Below are 24,473 nucleotides of genomic sequence, written 5' to 3' on the forward strand. Positions count from 1 at the left end.
CTTTGGAAAAAAGTATGGAATTCTATGACAAAAATCACTAAACAAATCATACCTTTTGATTGAGTGGTCTCCTAGCTGAACGTGTACCTCAAAGAGGTCAACAGCAGAAAGATCTCATATAGAACAAAATATCCATAGCAAGCACTCTGCGGCAGCAAAGAATTGGAACAAAATAGGAGCCTGTCCACTGGGGAATCCCTGATCAAATCTGGCTATATGAATGGAATTGAATATTATTATACTGCAAAAACTGACAAATATGAGAAAGTGTTAGAGAAACATTTTTTTTAGGGAGCTGCCTTAGAAGTAAAGAAAATCAAGAAAACCATATACAAAATGACTACGATAATATCATTTTGGACCTGGACTCAGGAAGACTCATCTTCCTGAGTGCAAATCTGGCCTCAGGTACTTGCTAGCTGTGTGACCCTGGGCAAGTCATTTAATCCTGTTTGCCATAGTTTCCTCATCTATAAAATGAGCTGGAGAAGGAAATGGCAAACCACGCTAGTATTTCTGCCAAGAAACCCCAAATGGGAACACGACTGAAATAACTGAATGAAAACAACAACAAGGGCATGATGAATATCCTAGAGATGGTGATGATGAGCAATATTAATAATAGCAGCTTAAAAGAATAAATCATGGGAAGAACAAGACTACACAAGGATAATTTCATACATTTGAATGATGCCTTAGAAAAATGCTTATGCATGTATATATTTTTAAACCCTTACCATCCATTTGAGAATTAACACTATGTATTGGTTCCAAGGCAGAAGAGTGGTAAGAGCTAGGCAATGGGGGTTAAGTGACATGCCCAGGGTCACAAAGCTAGGAAATGACTGAGGCCAAATTTAAACCAGTACCTTCCATCTCTAGACCTGATTCTATTCACTGAGCCACTCAGCTGCCCTTTATTATTAAGTACTGAACTGGGAGTCAGAAGTCCTAGATTCTAGTCCATTTATCATCATATGTGACTCTAGACAATTCACTTTTCCCTCTCTGCCTCAGTTTTTTTTTTTTTTTGTAAAAAAAAAAAAGAGAGACTAGACAAGATAATCTCAAAGGTTCCCTTGAGAGGTGGCATTCTAGGATTCTAGTTTATTTGTTCCTCATAACAATGCCATGAATAGCTGATGTCATTACTACCATCTTTGGGTTTTTTTTTGATGAGTTACCTAAAGCTCAGAGATGCAATATTTTACATAGAAATAAGTTTTATATATTTATGAGTCTGCAGCTCCAAAACAGATCAAAGTATGAATTTAAATAAGGATGGGGGGGCAGAAAAGAAACAAACAAAAACAAAAGCCAGATTTCTGATCATTGTGCTGGACCTAGTCTAGAGAGATAGCACAAGAATGGGGCAGAACCTCAGGGGCTTTGGCATACAAGCATCAAAGATAAACTAGACCACAAGTCCCTTCAGAACAAGGACATTTTTTTTATTTCTGTCCATTTTTGCAGATGCTGTGCTTAGCATTTAGCCCGGCACATAGTAGGTGCTTAAATAAAAGCTTGTCAGTTAGACTTGATTGACCCACCTTGTTCTGGCAGGAGTGGCAGCTCCAAAGCACAGACCGAACTATAAAACCCAGCAAGAGGGTCCTTATCCTTCTCAGTTATCTTTGTCACTAGGAGATGCCAAGTAAACTGAGGGTTTCCTGCAGCACAGTATCTCAGGGAGCTTTGAGGACAAGGACACTCTTGAAGGATCAAATATGCCAAGGAACTCTTCCCTTATAGTATCTGATCAAGAGCCTCTGCCTTTGCAGACAACTGTACGATGTATGTGCTGTTCCTGGCCTAAGCCAGTTGTCCTAGACTCTATGCCTAGGAAAATGGACTTCTTTGGTAGAACATCACTAATTTTTGAATGTCTGTGAAAAGTTAGAGGGATTCAGGGTCTGGTCCTGGGCTAGCTGAACCACCAATTAGTTAAGGAGTTTGGCTAGACCTTTGCTTAAATTCTTGTCTAAGTCACAAGTTTCTAAGGCTCCCTCTTCATTTACCAGGAGCAAGAGAAAGCAAAGGAAGGGATAATAGCTATTAAAGAGAGATTTAATGCCCCAAGTCACATGCTGGCATGTAAATCTAGGCCTCCTATTTCTGGGTTCAGAGCTCATTTTATGACAGTATTATGGCTCTCAGTTAAAAACCATCACACAAATTGAAAAAGCTAATTTTTTTTCCTTTTGGTGATTACTGAGAAGGGAAAAATATTAGAAGCAATCAGTAATGCAATATTTTAAATAGAAATGAGTTTTATATATTTGTAGATTTTCTGCTCCAAAACAGATCAAAGTATAAATTAAATCAAGGAGTGAGAAGCAAAAAAAGAAACAAACAAAAAAACCCAATCAAAACTGAAATGGTCCCTAGTTTCATCCCTGACCCTGTTATCTATTCATGTTATGGTTTTGAAGAAGATGAAGTAGAAAGATTAATAGAGAGGAAAAAGGAAGTGGACAGAAGAAGGGGGGAAAGTAAGGACGGTTAAAAGAGGAAAAAGCAGAGGACTGGAAGGAAAAACCCAGGAATGATAAGTGGGAGGGCCTCTCCCTAAAAGTCAGCAAAAAACAACAACAAAAAAAAAAACCCAAAAAAACAGAATTAAAGCTATCCAAAGAATTCTTTCATGTTGTAAGCACTAAATTTCCCCCAGTTTGGAAATTTATGTTGGGTAGTAAACAGAAGGCAGGCCTTGGAGTCAGGAAGATCTGATTCAAGGCCTGCTTTTGACACAGGCTGTGTCAAAAAAAAGCTCTGTGGCTGTGCCCACAAATCATTTAATCTCAGTGCCCTAGGCAACTGTCTATGACTATAAATTACAGATTAGTTGCTGATATCCATCAATGGGGAGAGGGTTTCAACCAAGAGGATTTCCTCTACTAAGGAAAATATAGTTCTGATTTTTAAAAATAAGGAAGCAGTGAAGGATAGTGTTGATGAAGGAGGTGAAAATGTTGGTGAAGACGTTGACCATGGAGATCAGATGGCATATTAAGGTCTCTGCATGTGTAAGAACACAGGGCCTGTGGGACAGGTCCAACCACACATAGCCCTTTTTATTTCATACAGGGCATGTAAAATTGGACCTTTCCCATAGGGCTGATATTCCCCGAGATGGAAACCCCAAAGTGCCATCTAACCATGATGAGAGCACCTAGGTTGGCCCTTGAGAACCTGTATAGAAACCAATCAATGTAAGAAACCTTTCCTGGAGGTCAGGCATTCATTTCCCATCAAGTCACCCCCCTCCCCCCCCATCTTCAACCTCTTCCTACTAGGATATTTTGTAACTCTACAGAGATTACCCAGTGGGAAAAGTCTGCTGAAGATATATGATCTTGAAATCTAATGAATCAGAAACTGGACAAAGCTCCAGTAACTACTTTAACTCCAGTGAATAACCACATTTTATCTCCTCAAACCTGTCTCCTGTGGTGTGAAGGAACAAGATAAAATCAGAGGAAGAGGCAGAGAGCTAAAATCAAACTCCCTCAAATTTGAATGAAGCTGACACCAATGGAAAGGGAAAAAAGATTGATTTTTTGCATTTGCTCCACTTTTTTTTAGCCAAAATCCAAATTTAGCTCTCTTACCAAAGCAGTTCATGAGATTTGTGTTTTACTAGACATTTGAGTAGAGGTAAAATATAGGCAAATCTTTTTCATTATCATTTTTTAAAGGACCACAAAAAAACACTTTTTCAAGCTCTACAAGGAGATGAATCAACCTCATATCACCTTCTCTTTATTTCTTAACCTCATGAAACTAGGAACAGTTCCATGCTTTGGGGAATCAGTGTGGCTCAGCAACAAATCAGTTGCAAGGGCTTGCAGACCCCTTGGGAGTCTGGCTTGAGGGGGAGAAGTGGCAGCTCAGGTTAATGAACAAAGCAGTCTCTGAAATTAAGCACAACAGCTAAGAATATTTTCAGGGGACCAGAAGGAGCCTGGCATCAATAAAACAAGCAAGCATTTATTAAGCATCTGCTATGTCATTGTCCTAGGCACTGGTAATGCATAAGAAAAAAGGTGAAAGAGATTCTCCTTACCCTCAGGGAGCTTCCAGTCTAGCCACAGGAAATAACAGATATAGAAGTAGATACAAAACAATTTGGAGGGAAATGCACTTAGGAGATAGAGCAGCTTATTAAGTGATTACTATGTGCCAGGCCCTGTATTAAGTGCTACAGATACAAATGCAAGTGAGAAAGATGATCCCTACCCTCAGGGAGTAATGTGTAGTACTTGTTCATCTTTCCTTTTATTTATTTAATTTTTTGTTTAATTAATCAATTTAGAATATTTTTCCATGGTTACATGATTCATGTTCTATCTTTCCTTTTAGAAGAAGACTAATGATGTCATGGGGATGTCTTGCCTTGGAAGTGTACTGAATTTATGTGAGGCAGAGTTTGTGCAATATTATCACCTTTACTCTCTCTTCCAGAATCATCAAATTCCAGGAGCAAGACAAAAGTCAGGATGTCTGGTGATGGCATGGGATTCAGTGGCAACTTCAACCTCTGATCAATTTTGAGGCACTCGCCAGGGCTTGTTTTAGCTGCCTTTGTGACCACTAGGACAAATTGTTCTCATCTGCCCATTCTGCTAGTGGAAGTCTTTCAGAGTAAACGTTCCCCTAAGTTACTGACAGGTTTGAGAGTTGTGGGTTACCCTCAACCTGCATTCCTCAGAATGTTTTACTAAGGATATAGCCACTGCATGTGCTAAAGCCAATGGATGTTCTCATTGTCGTCAGTATAGCAATAAGTAAAGTGTAGTCAGTCTGGAAAGTTAAGACAGGTCCATATGGCAAAGGTCTTTCTATTATGCCCCCCAAAAAGGTAAAGTAGTACCACTCTGATAATAGTGCAGACACGAGGGAGCTTTGGAAACCATACTATAGGGTGTAATGGAAAAGTTCTGGGCTTGAGATTCAGGAGACTTGGTTGTGTGAAAAGTTAGGTTCCTCTAAAGAGAACCCCCATTCCTTTAGTCTTCCTTCAAGAGATATTGTCCCAGCTCTAGTGATGTCACCTCCTTGATAACAGAACAAAGCTCAGTTTAATTTTCTATGTATAAAAGGAGCATATTCTGGAGCTTTAAAAAGGTTGCCGTATAGGTTGTTACCATCCATGAGAAGAAGGGAGTAGAACCATCGGCATTGAGAGAGATACTCAAACAATCCTGGATACCATTTCCAAGAAGGATTAGGTTCCATTTCTGAGGAGATATGTAACAGTGATGGCGAAACTTTTAGAGATGTAGTGCCTGCCCCAACCCCATCTTACCCCCCCCACTCCCTGCTTGCCTCAGACAGGGGAGGAGGAAGCACTCCTATTGGGCTGCTTAGCAGAGCTGGGGTGATGTAAAAAAATGTCATCAGGCATGGTGGAGACGAGGAGGGGAGCAGCTCCCCCCCTGAGTCCCTCTGCCTTTCTAGTAATAAACTCTGGTGGGTGACAGCACATGTGCTCACAGAGAGCACTCTGAGTGCCATCTTTGGCACGTGTGCCAAAGGTTCACCATCACTGATCTATAACATTCCCAATCTATACCCAATTCATCCTATGAGAAAGACCCACACGTGTTGGTACCAGAATGCTCATATCTATTTAGGTCTTCTAGATGACAGTGACTCTTTTAATCCTTCAGAAAGAATCTTTGTGTGCATATTGTGTCCCCTAAGAAAAATGTAAACTCCTTGAGGGCAGAGATGATTTCATCTGTGTTTTTATATTCCTAATGCCTAGTTTAGTGTTTTGTATGAAGCAAGTACTTGATAAATATTTGCTGAATTGGATTACATTGATGTTTGTTGGTAAAATCCCCACCAAACTATATCTACTTATTTTTTACGTTGTCTGGGAGATACAGGTATTTGCTCTCTTCAGAAAAGCTTTGAAGCAGAGATTATTAACTTTTTTGGTTTTCATGGGCTCATTCGATAGTCTTGGGAAACCAGTGGACCTCAGAATAATGCTCTTAAATTCACAAGATAAAATACACAATATTACAAAGGAAACCAATCATACCAAAATGAAGTCATTAAAATTTTTTACTTCACCCTAATTAGGAGGAAGTAGGGGAAAGGAGGACAGGTTTTGCCTTGGTTCTGCCCCTACTTTGCTGTGTGTTTTGGGGGCAATCACCTTGGGGGCAATCACCTTCCCTCCATGACTTCAGTTTCCTTTTCCATAAAGTAAGTAGAAGGTTGGAATAGATTATTTCTAAAGTCTCTCCCAGATCTGATATTCTTTGTGCCAGGGTTCATTACAATCTCAACAATCTATATTCAAAGGTCCCTTCTGGCATTGACATTGTATTTTCTAATGCTTTTTTCTAGTGCTGACATTCTGTGTTATAAGGCAGGGCCAGATCTGATAGTCCATATTCTAAGGTCCTTTCTTGCTTTATAATTCTAATCACAACAGAGCTCTTAGAAAACAGTTGACATTAACCAAAGAATCCCTGATCAAACATAAACTTTCATATGTACATTCATAATTTGGAGATATGCAAATTATATTTAAAGGTCAGAGTATTGAAGAAGTAAACTGTATCTCTTATTCCTTTTAGCTCTCTTGTTTCTCTCTGTCTGTCTGTCTGTCTGTCTCTCTCACACACACACACACAATCTTTTGTTTTTCTCAGACCCTGAAGTAACTTCCATATTCTAAATTTATAGCAACTGAACCATCATGTAGAATATATTCTACTGGAAACTACTCTCCTTGGTGAATTCATTAATTCATTCAACTTTTGATCTATTAAGTGCCTACTAGCAGCATATGAAACTTTGACAAGACATAAATCCTGCACCTCTTGGAGCTTATAGTCTAGCAAGGCTAGATTTAAAACATATAAATATACAGTGTTGTTATTGTTATTGTTTAGTCATTTCAGTAATGTATAATTCTTTGTGACCTCACTGGGGTTTTCTTAGAAAAGATACTGAAATGGTTTGTCATTTCCTTCTCCAGCTCATTTGACAGTTGAGGAAACAGAAGCAAACCAGAGTTAAATGCCTTGCCCAGGGTTACATTGCCTGTAAATGTCTGAAGCTACATTTGAACTTGGGTCTTCCTGACTCCAGGCCCTGCATTCTATCCACTATATATATATATATATATATATATATATATAGGATATATATATATATATATTAATCCTATATATATATATATACACACACACACACAATAACTATAGAGCTAACAAGAATGTAATAAGCACACATTGACAAAGTATTATGTGAGGTTGGAAGAAGGAAAGATCATTTGTCATGATGGGGATAAGGAAAGGCTTCCTGGATGGTTAGCATTAGATCCAGGTCTTAAAGGCTTTCCAAAGGCAAAGAGCATTCTAAGGAGAGTGAATGGTATTAGCAAAGGCTTGGAGGTGGGCATGACTAAGGGATAACAAATGCCCATTTTGCATGGATGTGGCCCTCATGAATAGAAGTGATACAAGATAAGGCTGGAAAGATAAGAAGGTACCAGTTTATGGAGGGCTTTGATGAATTGAATTCAGACCTTGAGCAATATTTCACTTTTCTAGGTGTCAAACTCTTCATCTGTTGAATGACAAAAATAATATCAACTCTCCTCATCAAGTTGTTTCAGAGATTATATGAGATAATGTATACGAAAGGATTCTGTAAAGGAGTTCATATACAAATGTAAACCATTGTTCTAAAATATGGTGGTGCAATGGACAGAGTGCTGGGACTGGAGCCAGGAAGACTCATCTTCCCAAGTTCAAATCTGTCTCTGACACTAGATGTGTGACTGGACAAGTCACACAACCCTGTTGGCCTCAGTTTCCTCATCTGTAAAATAAACTGGAAAAAGTAATAGCAAATCATACTAGGATCTTTACCAAGAAAACCCCAAATGGAGTAATGAAGAATTGAATGAATTGGATGCTTGAATAACAATACACAAATACATCTCATGAGAAACAGCTGAATGTTTGGATGATACAAATGTGGGAAGACTATCTTATACACTGGATGATAGAATTGAGATCTTAACATTTTTCAACATGCTAGACTGATGGGCCAGAGCTGATGAAAAATGAAGCATGGCAGATATAAATGTAAAATCCTTCAACTGGTTTCCAAAAACCACAAATGAACAAGCAAAAAACCCATTTGAACCACTTCAAGATGGGGAAAATATTTATGACTTTCATGGATTTTCAGAGAAACACAGAATTTGAAAGCTGAAAGGGACCTCAGTGGACATCCAGTTCAATCCATGAATGCTTCGCCTACTTTATGCCATGTGAGACAAGGGGCTATAGGATCACAGATTAGAGCAGAACAAGACCTTAGAGATCATCAAATCCAACTCTCTATTATTTTACAGATGAGGAAAGCTCTGAAGGACACAGAGACTAAGTGAATGTGGTAAAGGGGATTCCTGTTCATGTGGGATTGGATTTGGTGATTTCTGACACCTTCTTCCAACTCTGAGCTTCTACATTCCTATGAATTAACTTACTTTTTAAGGGACAAACAGGAATAATCAGTCTACAGAATTATAATTAGCAAAATGAGCCTTAAACGTTATGTTTCCTGTTAAGATGTAAAAAAAGGGAAAGGATATTTCCTATTCAAAAGAAACTGGGGCAAGAGAATTTCTGAAAGGCCAAGTCCCACCTTTTCCAATTAATTTCATTTTCTAAGGGTTATGAATAAATGGGAATAAAGCATGTTAGAGGAGAGTGTAAGAATAAACATGGATGCACATATTCAGCACTGGTCTGATTCAATTGCTTTTGCCCAAATCTCCCTGGATTTACCAGAAAGGAATGCTTTAATAGCCTGTCTTCTCCTCTCTTTCTGGCACCATGTAAGCATGGTTGATAAGCAATTTGGAGAGAGAGAATGAGCAGGGACTTGCTAGTCCCTTGAAAGGAATCATTATTCTTTGGGGGGGAGGTGTAGTTTTTGTTGATGTTTAGTCATTTCAGGCATTCTGACTCTGTAAACCCATATTGGGTTTTCTTGGTGAAGATACTACAGTAGTTTATCATTTTGTTCTCCAGATTATTTTATGGATGAAGAAACTGAGATAGGTAGGAGTAAATGACTTGCCCAGGGTCACACAGCTAGTAAGTGTCTATGACTAGATTTGAACTCAAGTCTTCCTGACCTCAGGCTCTACACTCTATCCCCTCTACTACCTAGCTGCCCTTGAGGAATAGAGTGGGGGAGGAGGAGGTGGTAAAATAAATCACTGAAAGGCAAACTCTGGGATGTTGGATTTGAAGTCAGAGGATCTAGGTTCAAATAATGAGTCTGTTACTCACTCCCTTATGACCATGGCCAAGCTGCTTAACCTGCCTGAGCTTCAGAGTCTCATCTATAAAATTATGGAGCTGGACCTAGATAGCCTCTAAGGTCTTTGTGGCTTGCATGGGATTGTTTCATTTTCAGGGTAACTGTTTACACTTCAAGAAATTCTATCTCTACAGATCAGTAATTGTTTTGTGGATCATCTAGATTTAAGAAAGTGTTAATAATGCAGATTAAACTTAAAAGTGCATGTGTGCATACATTCCCCCCCTGGAGGCCCTGGTGCTAAATATTTACCAGCACACCCCTGTGTTGCTATATAAACATTGCTTGAGGTCAGCAGGAATACAGTCGAAAGCTCAGGGAATGGAGTTATTACCAGGTTGGGACCTGGTGACTATAGATTAATAATAATAATAATAATAAAGACTGGCATTTATATAGTCCTTTAAGGTTTTCAAAGTGCTTTGCAACCATTATCTCATTTGAGGCTCACAACATCCCTGAATTTAGCACTTCTCCGGTGGGACAAATGAAAATAGAAACTATAAAGAAAAAAGCTCTTTGTGTGTATGCATATGTGTATGTGTGTGTGCAGGTATGTCTAGACACGCACATGCATTTCTTTTTAAACCCTTGCCTTCTATCTTAGTATCAATTCCAAAACAGGAGAGCAGCATGGGCCAAGCAATTGAGGTTAAGTGACTTGCCCAGGATCACATAGCTAGGAAGTCTGAGGCCACATTTGAACCCAGATTCTCCTGACTCCAGGTCTGGCTCTCTATCCATTGTGTTACCCAGCTGCTTCTCATTTTTTTTCCTGAAATATTCACTTGGGTAGGATAGCAGGAAGGAGCTTCTGGGTTTTTTTAAAAGAATAAAACCCCTTTCATCCTGCTCCCTTTTCTAGGCTCGGTCGCTGTTAAGAGTTCAAAGGAACAAAATAACAACAGGGAAAATATAAAAACATTTCACTAAAAACAAGAAAACCCTATGGTTCAGGTGCTCCTTCCTATCCAAAACCTTTCCTGATCCCTCTAAATATTAACTCTTCCCTACTTTGAAACTGGGGCAGTGAGGTGTCACATGCACGACCTGTGAGCAAGCCACTTAACCCTATCTGTCTCAGTTTCCTCCTCTTTCAGATGAGCTGGAGAAGGAAACGGTAAACCACTCAATATCTTTGCCAAGAAAACCCTAAATGGGGTCACGAAGAATTGGACACGACTTAAAAACGACTGAACAACACTGTGTGCAGAGATGTTTTGTGACTGCTGTCCTATATAAATAGTTCCCAGCACATTAAGGTGAGACACTGAGACAAAAACTTTTAAAGATTCTTCTCTCAAAATCCTTCCTCTGATACCTAAAGTCATAAAGCTTACTCAATAAATAAAAGTAATTTCTCTGAACCTCAGTTTCCTCATCTGTAAAATTGGGGAATAGAATTACAGATCTGGGCAGTACATCCTAGCAGATAATGTCAGGAAGACCTGGGTTTGGACCCCACCTGGGACCCTTCCAAGTTATGGCAAGTCACTCATTTCATTGATTTGTCCAAACTTTCATTTCCTCCTTTGTAGAATGAATATCTGTTACCCAAGGAGGTTGGACTTAATTACTTCTCCAATTCCTTCCATCTCTAAATCTGATTCTGACAATGGCAATGGGCAGTAATAGTAACAAGAACTGAAATCTTGTAGTCCTTACCAGTTAGCACTGGTTAAACATCAATGGCAAAACCTGTAGTTGAAGCATTAGTCAAATCTGAATGGTAGAGGAATCATCTACCCATTCTGTCTTGGATCTGAAATGTTCTAGAAGGGGCATCGGCTTTGTGCCTAATCTGTTTTATTAATTACTCCTATGGTTCTTTATTTGCTTTAGTTAGACATAATTAATTACCTATAGTGGTCCTCCAATGTGTCACATTCCCCTTCCCAGCTCCCATCACTGAAGACAACATTCCAGAAGGGTATAGTGAAGCCTCTCCTACATTGACAAATGATGACAAGGTGGAACATGGGGCATGCGCACCGGGGACTCTGGCATTCCAGAAAGATCCCCCAAACCTGCACATGCTCCTTATTCCCTATGACTTATGTGTGGAACCCCAAACCACATCTCTATCTGAATTTGGCATGCTGTAAAGAGAAAAGGTGGAGGTTTCTCTGGAAGTTCCCAGATCCTCAATAAATATGCAAACCCTGATCTACACCTCAGATTGCTCTGCTTCCACAGATGGGGCAGCTCGACTCCACACTTGGGGTTGTAACTCCACACCAGTGGCTGCTACTTCATTATTTATTGGGTTATTCCATCAGTCCCAAAGGCTACTCCATCAGCCCAGGTCTTTGGGGCTACTCTATCAGCTCCAGAGTTGCTCCTCCATCACCTAATAGGCTACTCTATTAACCCCAAGGGATAATCTTACCATCCCCAAGGCCATCAACCCCATGGCTATTCCACCAGTGATTTTACCATCTTTTATACCACCCATTATACTATATAATATAGTGTACAATATAAATGATATATACTCATACCACCTAATATACTCTGACACTCCTTCAAATACAATTCTTTTCTTACTTCTGCACTGAAAGGCATTTGCATTTGAGTCTTCCATTGTAGGTGTGAGTCCCTGCTACAAACTTGAGTGTGTTTTTCCTACAACAATTCTAGTTTAACCTTTTTTTCCAGAAAGGAAAAGGAAGAGAAAGTTAAGTGACTTGCCTAAGGTCATACAGTTAAGTTAGTTTCAAGCCCTCAGGTATGATTTTGATTAAGGTTCTCTACCTTTAGCACTAGCCAATGCTCCTCTTGCAAGTACATCTAAAAACAGGGACCTCTAATGTCTTTTCCAGGCCTGAGATTCTATGACTTGGAGAAATGATAACCATTACCAAATAAACCTTGGCCAGCAGACCCAACCCCCTTCTATCTGATAAATGTCCAATTCCGGGAACCTACTCCCATAGCCTTCCCATTTAGTAGAAACACTACAGAATTCTCCATGTGAAATATAAACAAGTTTGTGGCTCTGACAGGGTTGAGCAATGGGGGTGGCCTCTTTCCATTAAAATCCTACTCAATGCCTCATCAAAATGGGATCTTAAAGGCCTGCCAAATTAATCAAAGCTGGAGGACCCTTTGAATTACAGACCTGGCAGTGGACCATATATATGTCTATAGTGAGTCAAATGTAGTCAGGCTCCTCACCAGAAGGTCTGCCACCAGGTGAGGAACTTTTTTGTCCACCATACCATGTCTCATGCAGATTTACCTGCTAAACATTACATGTTGCCATCATCAGGAAGGCAAGGAAGGAAGGAAGGAAGGAAGGAAGGAAGGAAGGAAGGAAGGAAGGAAGGAAGGAAGGAAGGAAGGAAGGAAGGAAGGAAGGAAAATATAAAGCACCTAGAATGAGCCAGGTATTACATTAAGTGCTTCCCTTATACTGTGTCATATGATCCTCATAATAGCCCTAAGAGATAGATGCTATTATCTTCATTTTACAATTGAGGAAAATAAGGCAGACAGCAACTAAGGGTCAAAGATTTGGGAAATATTTGAGACCTCATTTGAACTCTTCCTGACTCCTGGGCTACTGCTCTATTCTACCACGTAGCTGCATCTAATGGAAATGGATGGAGGAAAGCCCAGGCTAATGAAATTATGGCTCTTTTGAAGGACTGAAGTGAAGTTGCTTCTTACACACTAGTTGGAAGTCTTAAACTTGGGGTTCTAATGTCCTTTGGAGTTAGTTCAGAAAGTTATACTTCTAGACTTGCAGAAACCAGGAGATTTTTTTTCTGTGTCACATGCTACCTGGTCGACTTAGGTTGAGTTGCTTAAACTCTGTAGACCTCAATTTCCTTCGCTATAAAATGGTGGTGGTGGGAGAGGTTTAGACCAGATGACCTTGAAGATCCTTTCATATATCCCTTTATGTTCCTCTGCTCCCTCCATTGTATTGTTGTCACTATCATTTCCCTGGCCAGTGAAGCCCATTTTGTCACAGTGAGTAAACACTAGAATCTGTGACAACAGGGATCATCAGTTTCATCACCATGTACTTAAAATAAATTGCAGGGTTTTTTCAGTGTTTTAAAAACATTCATTAATTTGATTCAATATTTATTAAGCACATGCTATGATGAGAAACTATCTGGCTCACAGGAAAGAATGATGACATTTAGGATCAGACTAAGTCACTTACTACCTATGTCACCTTAGATAAGTCATTTCACCTCTCAAGAACTGGAAAGCACTAATAGGGATCCAAGAAGCAGAAGTAAAGAGGCAGGATTTCCAAACCCAAGGGACAACAAAGGAACACAGATTAAGAGATGGAATACCATGTATAGAGAACAACTAGGAGGTCATTTTGTCTAGAATGGGGAATGTCTTTAATATCACTTTATCAAGAAATCAAGATAATCTCTGCCAATCAATTGAGATCAATTGAGATAATATCTGCAAAGTCTTTCACACATTGCTTGGCACACAGTAGGTGCTATATAATCATCATTATTATCATTGTCATTTAGGAAAATAGCTTCTGTCTGATTTATTTCTTATCTATGTCTGATTATCTCTCTCTTATCTGTCTGATCTCTTATCTACATGTCTAATTATCTATGTATGGCTGATTATGTTGGTCTGTCTGTCTATCTATCTATCTATCTATCTATCTATCTATCTATCTATCTATCTATCTATCTGTATTGAATTATATCTGATTACCTGTCTCTAATATGCTGATCTATTTCTTATCTGTCTTATTGTTTCTCTTCTCTATCTGTATGATCTATCTCTTATCTGTCTCTATATCTGATTATCTGATTATATCTATCTATCTATCTGTCTGTCTGTCTATCTGTCTGTCTATCTACCAGTCCATCTATCCATTTCTCTCTCTCTCTCTCTCTCTCTCTCTCTCTCTCTCTCTCTCTCATCTGTTGTAAGGAAGTTTCACTATTTCCAATTCTTGGTTCTCTAGCCAAAGCAGGAAATGTTCTCTTCAGCATGAAAGACTTTTTTCCAGGGTCCCAGCCTGCAAATGTTCTCTTTTCCATTGGGGAGGACAAGTTACCCAATCTTGTTAGAATTACAAGAATAGAACAGAAAAATAAGATAATAGGACTTTTCACTCTTGGGATTACAACCTATGGCTCCCAGTGGAGGATCCATGATGGATTAACAATTCCAGGAACTCCAGAGAAGCAAAAGTTCTTATGTTCTCATCTCATTTCCTTCTGATGGGGCCAAATGGGTTGAAAGGCTTGTGAGTGAATCCAATTAAGCACTTGAGGAAGTGTTTTTGATGGGTGTGACCCTGCTGCTAGAGTTTAAGATGTTCTGCATCAAAAAGATGTCCATTATTCTGGCACCTGAGTGTTAGAAATGCCTCTAAAACCTTTAATGATGATCCTATTGCCCTCCATAATATGTCTCTAACTTATTTCCAGACTTACTTCACATTACTCCTTTTCACTCACCCAATGTCCCAACCAAACTGGCCAAATGCTATTCCTTAAACTCAGGATGCCATCTCTTACTGCAGCCTGCCTCAGTTTCCCCAACTGTAAAATGGGATAATAGTACCTACCTCCCAAGGTTTCTTCAAGAATCCAATGAGATATTATTTTTAAAGCACTTAGCACAGTATCTGATACATGATATGATGATAGTAAGTTCAGAAACCAAAGGGAGCTTAGTGCTCAAATCGTTCATTTGAATAAGAATCCTTTCTACACCTCTAACAAGCGGTTCAAAAGCCTCAACCCCCAAGTGATGTTCAGAAAATAAGCGATCATCCCTTATGCCTCAGTTTTGTCCTTTGTAAAATGAAAAAAAAATCCAATGATAACCTCCAAGAGTCCTTCCATGTCTAAATCTGTATCCATCCTGGAAATCTATTCTACCCTTGAAGGGTTCTAATTGTTAGGAAGATTCTCCTTACATCAAGCCTAAATCTTCCCCCTTTTTGCTGCCCCTTCTCCTTCCTTTTTCCCTTTGATCCCCCCAATTAAGCATTTTCTTCTCCAGGCTAAACATCCCCATTTCCTTCAACCAATTCTCCTACAGCACGATCTCAAGGCCCTTGAGTATTGCCAGAGAAGTTCCTTAAAGAATAGTGAAAAAAGCCCATTCTTAGTCTATGTTGCTAAATAAACAGTTCTTTACCTCTCCAGGCTGGCTAATAAATACAAATCAATGAAGAAATGAATCTTCATGTAGTTTTATGAAACGAATCACTGTGTTTTGGAACATTCTAGGAGATTTAATAAAGCTGGAAGCTCTCCTCCTCTCCTCTTCCCTGCCCACCTTCCCCAATTGAATCCTACAAATCCAGCAATTAAACTCCAGCACAACTGAAAATCTCTCTTCCAGGTGTGACCTGTCTGCAGTTCACCATGGCTTCAGTGCTTGGATTGATAAGAAAGATGCTGGCCAATAGAGCTCCAGATTGGGAGGGTTTCTTGGGCATTAGATTCTCCAACCCAGGGTTTGTGAGGTCTTCCTCTTTCTCAGCAGAAATCCGTGGGCCCAATTCTAAAGTTCTTCCTTTCCCAGAACCTGGAGGTAAAGATGATCCCAAAAGAATTGGGCAAGGGCCTGAAGCCTCAAAATTGAACAGAAAGAGCCCTCTGGGTTTCCAGCAGAGCCTATTATCTGCTTCTCTTGGTCCAAGTCCAGGTCTGAGAAGTTCTGTCGATAAGAGTGTAAATAATTCCTTGGTGGCTGTGGCTCTCAGCATGCAGGGAGCCAGAGAGGTGACCTGATACTCGCCTATTGAGTTAGGGGTGAAGACAGGCCAGATGCAGCCCAGGACACTAACTGCACCCACAGGGTACATTCATCAAACTCCAGAGTCATGTTCCTAGGGTGTCCTTAGAATTCCCCAATCCAATACATGGTCTTGGCACGGGCTAGAGGCTGGCAAGCATGCTCTCATCCCCATTTCTGCCACTGCCACAGAATTCTGGAGAGGACCAAAATATGACCCTAGGGAAGAGGAGCTCTCCAGGGCTGGCACCCCTCAAGAAGAATTGCACTGCAGTGAAACTCAGCACCCTACTCCTTCCAAGGTCACTCCACCATTTTCATAATGACACATCCCTACAGCCTTTCTGGGAGAGGAGGAGGTCTGGGAAACAGTCTCCCCTTCACCATGCATGGGCCTGACTCTGTGAGACTCACATCCTATGGCAGTGAGTAGGATAGCTGTGAAGTCATAGAAAGAACATGGGCTTGAATGCAGAAGTCTTGGGTTCAAGCTCTAGCCCTGCCATCTATTTATCCCTCCATCTCTTTCTCTCTCCCCTCTGTGTGTCTGTCTCTCTCACTGTGTGTGTCTATCTCTCTTTATCTACCAGTCTATCTCTCTGTCCTATCTACCTACCTACCTATCTATCCATCTACCCGTCTATCAGTCCATCGACCCATTCATCCATCCATCTATCTGTCTACCCATCTATCTGTCCATCCACGTATCCATTCACCCATCCACCCATCCACCTATCCATCTGTCCATCTATCCATCCATTTTTCTGTTTTTAAAATCTTTACTTTCTATCTTATTAACAACTTTAAGACAGAGGGGCAAGGGCTAGGCAAATGAGGTGACTTGCCTAGGGTCACAGAGCTAGGAGTAAGTGTCTGAAGACAGATTTGAACCCAGATACTCCTGAATCCAGGCTTGATATTCTATCCACTGTGCCACCTACTTGCCCCCCTGGCCCTGCCATTTAATAGCTGAGCAAATCACTTTAACTTTTTTAAGCTTCAGTTTTTAATAGGAGGATGGGCAGAAAGGGGAGTGACAAGAGCACTGTATTATCAGTCAGGAGACTTGGGTCCAGGGCTGTGCTGGAGCCAACTCGTGGCTTTCAAGAATTGATAGTTAAATTTTCAATGTGAGCATTTAATACCTCGTAAATTGGCCAGTGCTACAAATCAGGGCTTGATTTATAGTTTTGTTGAATGTCTAGACTTTAAAAAGTGATGGAGAAAATGTTAATGATACAGATTAAAATTAAAATGTGTGGTGTGTACATTATTTTTTCTTCAGAGAGCCAATTGTTAAACCCCAGCCCATCTCCTCCTGGATTCAGTTCCTGCTCTACCTTTGAGACCTGGGTCAGGACTCCATCTCTCTTGTGAACTGATTTTCCTCACTCTCAACAGTAGTAGTAGTGAGGAAAATACTTTGTAAAGTGTAAAGCACTTTAGAAATAGGAATTGATGAAATAGTTGTATTACCCACATCACAGGAAGGGATAGGGGAGAGGAACAAGCATTTATTTAACACTTACTGTATGCCAGACACTATGCTGAGGGATTTCCAAATATCTCATTTGCTTAGCTCACAAAGTTGTCACAAGGACTGTAGGAGGATTTTTATGAAAAGTATTATCATGATAACATTTCTTGAGTTGAATAAAAACAGCACATTTCTCCATGTGACTTTTTTTTAATCCTTATCTTCCATCTTGGAATCAATACTCTATATTGGTTCGAAGGCAAAAGTGCACTAAGGGCTAAGCAATGGGGGTTAAGTGACTTGGTCAGAGTCACCCAGCTAGGAAGTGTCTGAGGCCAAATTTGAACCCAGGACCTCTTATCCCTAGGCCTGGCTCTCTAGCCACTGAGCCATTTTGCTGCCCTTGTTCTTTATATGACTGATGGCTTCAATGAGATATGGCATATAAGCCTATCACAGATTACTCAGTTGAAGTTGGAAGGGACACTGGTCATCATCAAATCCATCAAACCCATCAGCCTCATTTTACAAAGTAGGAAACTGAGGCCCAGTGGGGTTAAGTGGCTTGTCCAGGGTACCACAGATAATAAGTGTCTGAGGCAGCATTTTTGGGTCTTCTTGATTTTGAGTCCAACCTTCTCTCTATCATGTTTCCTCAAATGCTGCATATAGTTTTGTTATAATAACAAAATTCTTATTATATTTTAGATCTTACAAAAGACTTTCCTTATAAGGAAGGGGACCAGTGATCCTGGCATAGAGAACAAGTTGAGTTAAGAAAACAGGGAGGCCTCCCCGCCCCCTCCCCAGACAGGAAGGTAGAAAGAAGATGTACTGGTCTAAGGATCTGGGTTCAACGTCTGACTGTGTGGTCTTAGGCAAGTCATTTCTGGGCCTTGGCTTCCTACTCTGTAAAATAAAAAGGCTGGGTGAGGTGGTCTGTAAGATCCCTTCCAGTTCTAAGTTCTATGAACCAGGGAAGCCCAAACTGCAGCTCCAAATTATACACTTCTCTCACTCCTACTCCTCTCTGTGAACTTGTAGAAGCCTTAATAGTCTAAGAGCCTGGAGCAGCTGGGTGGCTCAGTGAATAGAGAATCGAGCCTATAGATGGGAGGTCCTGGGTTCAATTCTGGCATCAGATCCTTTCTAGCTATGTGACCTTGGGCAAGTCACTTCACCCCAATTGCCTAGCCCTCACCACTCTTCTGTCTTGGAATCAATATTGATTCCAAGGCAGGAGATAAGGGTTAAAAAAAATTCCAAGAACCAATTAACCATTGATTCATTGGCCTATACAAGGCTTTGTCTTGTCTGTATTTGTGGGGAGGAGGGAAGGGAGAGGGTGTATGGAGCCAAGAGGTAGACAGAGCTGGAGAAATGGTGGCCTGCTGCCCTTGGAAACTTTGTCTGGCATTCTGGGAATCTGCCCAGCTGGCTCTGTGGAGGTCATCCAGGCCACATGCCTGAACCTCTCGTCTTTTGTTTCTACTTTCTGAGAGCAGCTACCTCTGTTCCTGTTTTAAGTACAGATCCTTTTTGTGGAGGAGCTCATCCTTGACCCTCTACTGCCTGCTTGAACCCTAATGATATGACCTAACTTCCTCTCTCCCAAAGCAAGCGCCCCCTACAACTCCTCCCTGGCTCCCCCAAGGCTGATCTTTGCTACCCTTGTACCTCCATGCTCATTCTGAAGGAGAATCCAATTTTACCAAGACCTGAGAAATCAAATGCTCATTCACCATTTTTCTCCTCAGCTCCGAGTGTTCCCAGATAGACGGCTGGCCAAGAAAGTAGACTTAATGACCTCATGGTCTAATCATTTTTCAAAGGCCCCTCTTCCCCCTAACTTTCACAGATCATCTTCTAAATGTACCAGCAGGGTCCAAATGCGACTTCTAAAAGAAGCCTCTGCGGGAGACTGGAGCCTGAGTATTCAGAGCATTCTCCTGGCTTTAGCCAGAGCCTCTACCATTCAGGAAATTATCTGTAGTAGAGGATGTAAACACCGATGGGAAGAACAGCTCTCTGGCTTTGTAGCCTTGGCCTCTGTTTGGTCTATCACTAAGTCAATGAGGAACGTTTCCTAATATTCCCTAAATAAGGCAAGTCAAAAATTGTTCTCCCTCCAACAAGATGCCACCTACCTGGTTACAGGTGTTAATATCTACCCCATTCCGCAGATGATCCAAAGCTTTATCCAAGTTCCCCGATCTTGCTGCCCTCAGAAAACTGGTAGCAGCATCGGCCTACAAAGAAAAGAAATAACAGACCGTGAGTTACCTATCCATCCATCCATCCATCCATCCATCCATCCATCCATCCATCCACAACCCACAAAGTCCAGAACAAATGAGGGTAAGCAGGGTAAACCTTGAGGCCAGTAGCATAAAAGCAAGAGGGCAAATAATGACACCTCCTGTTTGTTTGAGAACCCAATAAAGGAGCACTGCTCTCTGCCTCTGACAGACGGAGAGACTGATGATATTAAATGTCAGACTGAGGGGGCTGAACAGCACTGACAAGTTGAGACTAGCCAACAGCCTTCCTGGTGGCTAGGGAGCAATACATCCTCCCAGCTTCTACAGGAGCCATCACTCAGTCAAGATAGACTCTTCGTCCACAGTTCTCTCAGAACGGACTTCACTGAAGTCTTTTTCCAATGCTGAATCATGGCATGGGGGTGGCTTGGGGTTCTCAAGGGCTGAGTCAATGGAATCCAGTGCTGGAAAGTCTTAAAATTCAGACCCAGGACACACTGTTACTTTGGACCACAGGGCCAGCTTAGTGGACTTCAGAGAGGCTCAACCACCATGTTTAGCTGTGACTATTTTGTCCAGAGTAACTCTTAAGGCTGTCTGCTACGTTTTTGGAGGGCTCATGATTGGCATCAGTGTAGAAAGCCCCCGTGCTGATGAAATCACATTCTTAAAGAAATCACGTTCTTAAGTGGCAAATCACACCATATTTTTGCCAAGAAAACCTCAAATGGGGTCACAAAGAGTCATACGTGACTAAAAACAACTGAACAATAACTATACACACACACACATATATATATATATATACATACAGACGTATACGTTGTCCATACATTAGATCTCTACCACAAAGTACAGATTTACTAAGTTTTATTCCTTGTTTGCAAAAGAAACTTTATTGGAGGTGGGTAATGTATAAACAAGCTAAAAGACAGGATGGAAGCAGGTTATAAAGAGATTTAAATGCCACGTAGAGGACTTTATACAGAGTGACCCCCAAAAATCTTAATTTGGTTTTGTTTTTGTTAACTTCAGAATTATAAATGCTTTGGACTTATAAAAAACTTTTCAAAAGTTAGTTATTTAAATTTTTTAAATATTTATGTTTCTTAGTAAAAGTCAGCATAACCACTCATCTTGTGTTGTGTGTCACTCTAATTGATCTTCAAACTTTAAAAAACTTTATCAGGGGGCAAGTAGGTTGGTTCAGTGGATTGAAAGTCAAGCCTAAAGATGGGAGGTCCTGGGTTTCAAAATTTGGTCTCAGATACTTCCTAGCTGTGTAACACCCGGGGCAAGTCACAACCTCAATTGCCTAGCCCTTACTGCTCTTCTGTATTAGAACCAACATACAGCAATTGATTCTAAGACAAAAGGTAAGGGTTCCCCCAAAAACAAAAAAAACACCTTTATCAGCTGCTGCTCAGTGACTGAAAGGGTTGTATTTGCAATCTTAGCCATCTAAAGAATAAGGTTATTTATAACATGTGACCATTTTGACACGACCCCATAAAAATAGTCTATTTGCGATAACCTGAGTCACCAAGGTAACCCCAGTCAAGAGGACTAACCGCCTCTACTAACCCACCAATTTGAGAAAGTATCATCCAGAAACTGTCAAACACATACTACATAACAAAGTGTTCCATATTGTTATAATTAAGGTCTCGAATTAATTATTCAAAACTTCATGAAACAAAGTAAACATGAAAGAATTTTTAAAATAAATGTTCAAATTATGGTGTTTTTTTTTTTTGTAAGTTTGTAGCATTGCTGCTTCTTAAGGTATTAAAGTTTCAAACTGAACAAGAAATTTGGGGAAACTCTCCATCCCAGAAATAAGAGGGAGCCATTGGACTTTACTGAGTGAGGAGAGGGAGTGATTATGCTCAGATTTGCCTTTTGGAGAGTGGGGAAAATGAATTGGAGTTTGGAGAGACTTAATATAGGGAGAGGCAAATAGGAAACTATTTCAATAGACACAGCCAGAAGTAATGAGGTCCTGAACTAAGGTCATGGCCGAGGGAATAGAGAGAAAGAGGCATTTGTGAGAAATACTGTGGAAGTGGAAATGAAAAGATCTGATAACTGATTAGATACGAGGGTTGAGGTGAGGAGGTTTTGGGAGGTGCCATGATGATAACAGTAAAATTTGGAGAGGATTGCACTCAGTCCACCCTAATTTGTTCCTTTTAACTTGGATATTTTATGGGCAAATAGACTATTGGTTTGGGAGGAAATGAAATTAGCAATAAAAGGGCATTAATAACCAGGAACAAGTCTAAGGTTCAACCAGATAGGAGAGAGGATTCAAAACGGTGTCATCTGAAGGGACTGGGGATATTAAGACCCGGAGGCTGGGAGAGGGATGGAATGCTGCTGTTGCCTTGAGAGGTAGCATGTATAGAGGAAAGAGAGATGAGGTCAGAGAGACTGATCTGAGGCCCAGCTCGACTCCTCATGTCAAAGTGAAAGATTTTCATTTCCTGACTGTGGTTCATCTCCCTAATTCCTCTTTGTCCATATAGATCACTTACCATCAGGAACACTTATTTATCTCAGATGCAAAGGACCAACCAGAGACAGCAAAAACCAAAAAAATAAATGAATGCCCCCAGGTTTTGTGGTTTTTTCCCCTGTGTGTTAAGCGAAGGCAATGAATCAAGTGACAGACCATATATGACTCCATTTTTACCACATTGTTTCCAAGTATCAGAATCTAGTGGCTTCTTTCTTCCCCCTGGCTATCCTCTGCTTCCTCCCCAATCCCATTATTCCTTCCTTCTTTAGACAATTAGTCTTTCAGCCAGCAAACATTTATTTGGCTTTTATTATCCCAGGCACTAAGAGCTGGGGCTACAAAGAAGGGAGTACCCAGTCCTTAAGTTCCCTTAAGGAACACTAGGCTTGGAGTCAGGAAAATTCATCTTCATGAGTTCAAATCCAGCCTCAGCCACTTCCTAGCTACGTGACCCAGGGCAAGTCACTGAACCTGGTTTGTCTCAGTTTCTTCAATTGGAAAATGTGCTGAAGAAGGAAATGGCAAACTACTCCAGTATCCTTGCCAAGAAAAACCCCAAATGGAGTCACAAAGACTCAGGCACAACTGAAATGAATGAACAACAACACTCTTAAGGAAATTACATTCTAATGAATGAGAATACATGCAAATAACCAGATGCATAGGAGATACATTCAAACTTAATGGAGAGCAATCTCAGTGGAACAACGTTGAGGAACTGGGTGGGTGGACAGAGAAGGAAGCTGGGAAAGGCCTCCTACAGAAGGTGGAATCTGAGCTTAGTCTTAAAGGTAGCCAGGGAAGCAAAAACACAGAATTGAGGAGGTTGAGCTTTCCAGGATGGGGGACAGCCAATGACAAGGTACAGAGTCAGGAGATATAGTTTGGCATATGAGGAAAAACAAGGCCAGTTTCACAGACCATAGAGTGTGTAGAGGGGAATAAAGTGTAATAAGAAGGCTGAGAAGGTAAGAAGAGGCCAAGTTAGGAAGGGCTTTAAATACCCAAAAGAGGATTTTTATATTTGATCCTGGAGGTAATAGGGAGCCAAGAGAGTTCATTGAAAAGGGGTGAGGTGGGGATGACATGGTTAGTTAGACCTATCCTTTGGAAAAATCACCTTGTCAGCTAATTGGAAAGTGGATTTCAGTAGGAAAGATATGTAAGGCAGGGAGATAAAATAGAAGGCTATTGCAATGGTCCAGGCAAGAAATGATGAGGGCATGAAGTAGGGTTGCAGTCATGTCAGTAGAGAGAAGGGGGCATATGAAATATCTTATGAAAGAAAAAAGCTACAAGTTTGGTCAATAGATTGGATGTGAGGAGTGAAGAGAGTGAGGAATCAAGGATGTCACCCAGATTGCAGGTGTGAGTGACAGAGATGTGACAGTTCTTTGGCCAATGGGTTGTCATCTTTGAAGAAGAAGTAAAGATAGGGCAGCTAGGTAGTACACTGGATAGAGTACCAGACCTGGATTCATCTTTCCAGGTTCAAATCTGTCCTCAGATTTGGTAATCATCACTTAGGGGATGTTAAGATGAGACATGGAAATAAAATGATGTGGCCCTGGGCAAGTCACTTGACCATATTTACCTCACTTTCCTCATCTGTCAAATAATCTGGAGAAGGAAATGGCAAACCACTCTAGTATCTTTGCCAAGGAAACCCCAAATGGGGTCATAGAGTCAAATACAACTGAAAAATGATTTAACAATTTAAAAAAAAACTTGTTCCACTTGGTCTTGAGGAAGAGAATTAAGAGAATTGGGTGGATATATTTCAGAAGGGCATAGTTTGGCTTCACATAGGGAAAAAGATGTTTGACATTGCAGTTCTCAGCAATGGAACAAGCTATCCTGTAAAGTAGAGAATTTTCTATCACTAGAAATATTTGAGTAGAGCCTTGACCAGCATTTGTTATAGAAACAATTCTAAAATATAATGGCAAATTGGATAACATAAATTCTTAGGTTTCTTCTAGTTCTGACTCTGCCATTTAAACCTATATAACCTTGGGCAAATCACTTATCTGCTCTGAGTCTTGGTTTTTTCCTCTGTCAAACAAAGGAACTGGTTCCAGTTGCCACTTAGATATAG

General features: G+C 40.5%; 1 protein-coding gene and 1 non-coding gene across 11 annotated transcripts in view; both read right to left on the minus strand.

Annotated features, from left to right (window-relative positions):
* Positions 1–24,473, minus strand: part of ANK1 (ankyrin 1) — a 349,200-nt gene that overhangs the window by 118,757 nt on the left and 205,970 nt on the right. For all 10 annotated transcript variants that reach the window (XM_056813585.1, XM_056813579.1, XM_056813576.1 and 7 more), the window contains exon 2: positions 19,741–19,842. In XM_056813585.1, coding sequence (XP_056669563.1) covers positions 19,741–19,842 — 102 coding nt within the window. The remainder of the gene's footprint in view (positions 1–19,740; positions 19,843–24,473) is intronic.
* On the minus strand, positions 3,049–3,106 carry MIR7245 (microRNA mir-7245). Its single transcript, NR_127430.1, has one exon. It is a non-coding gene; the product is annotated as a microRNA mir-7245 (primary transcript).

This window comes from Monodelphis domestica, chromosome 1 (assembly GCF_027887165.1).
Source record: "Monodelphis domestica isolate mMonDom1 chromosome 1, mMonDom1.pri, whole genome shotgun sequence".
Lineage (NCBI taxonomy): Eukaryota > Metazoa > Chordata > Mammalia > Didelphimorphia > Didelphidae > Monodelphis > Monodelphis domestica.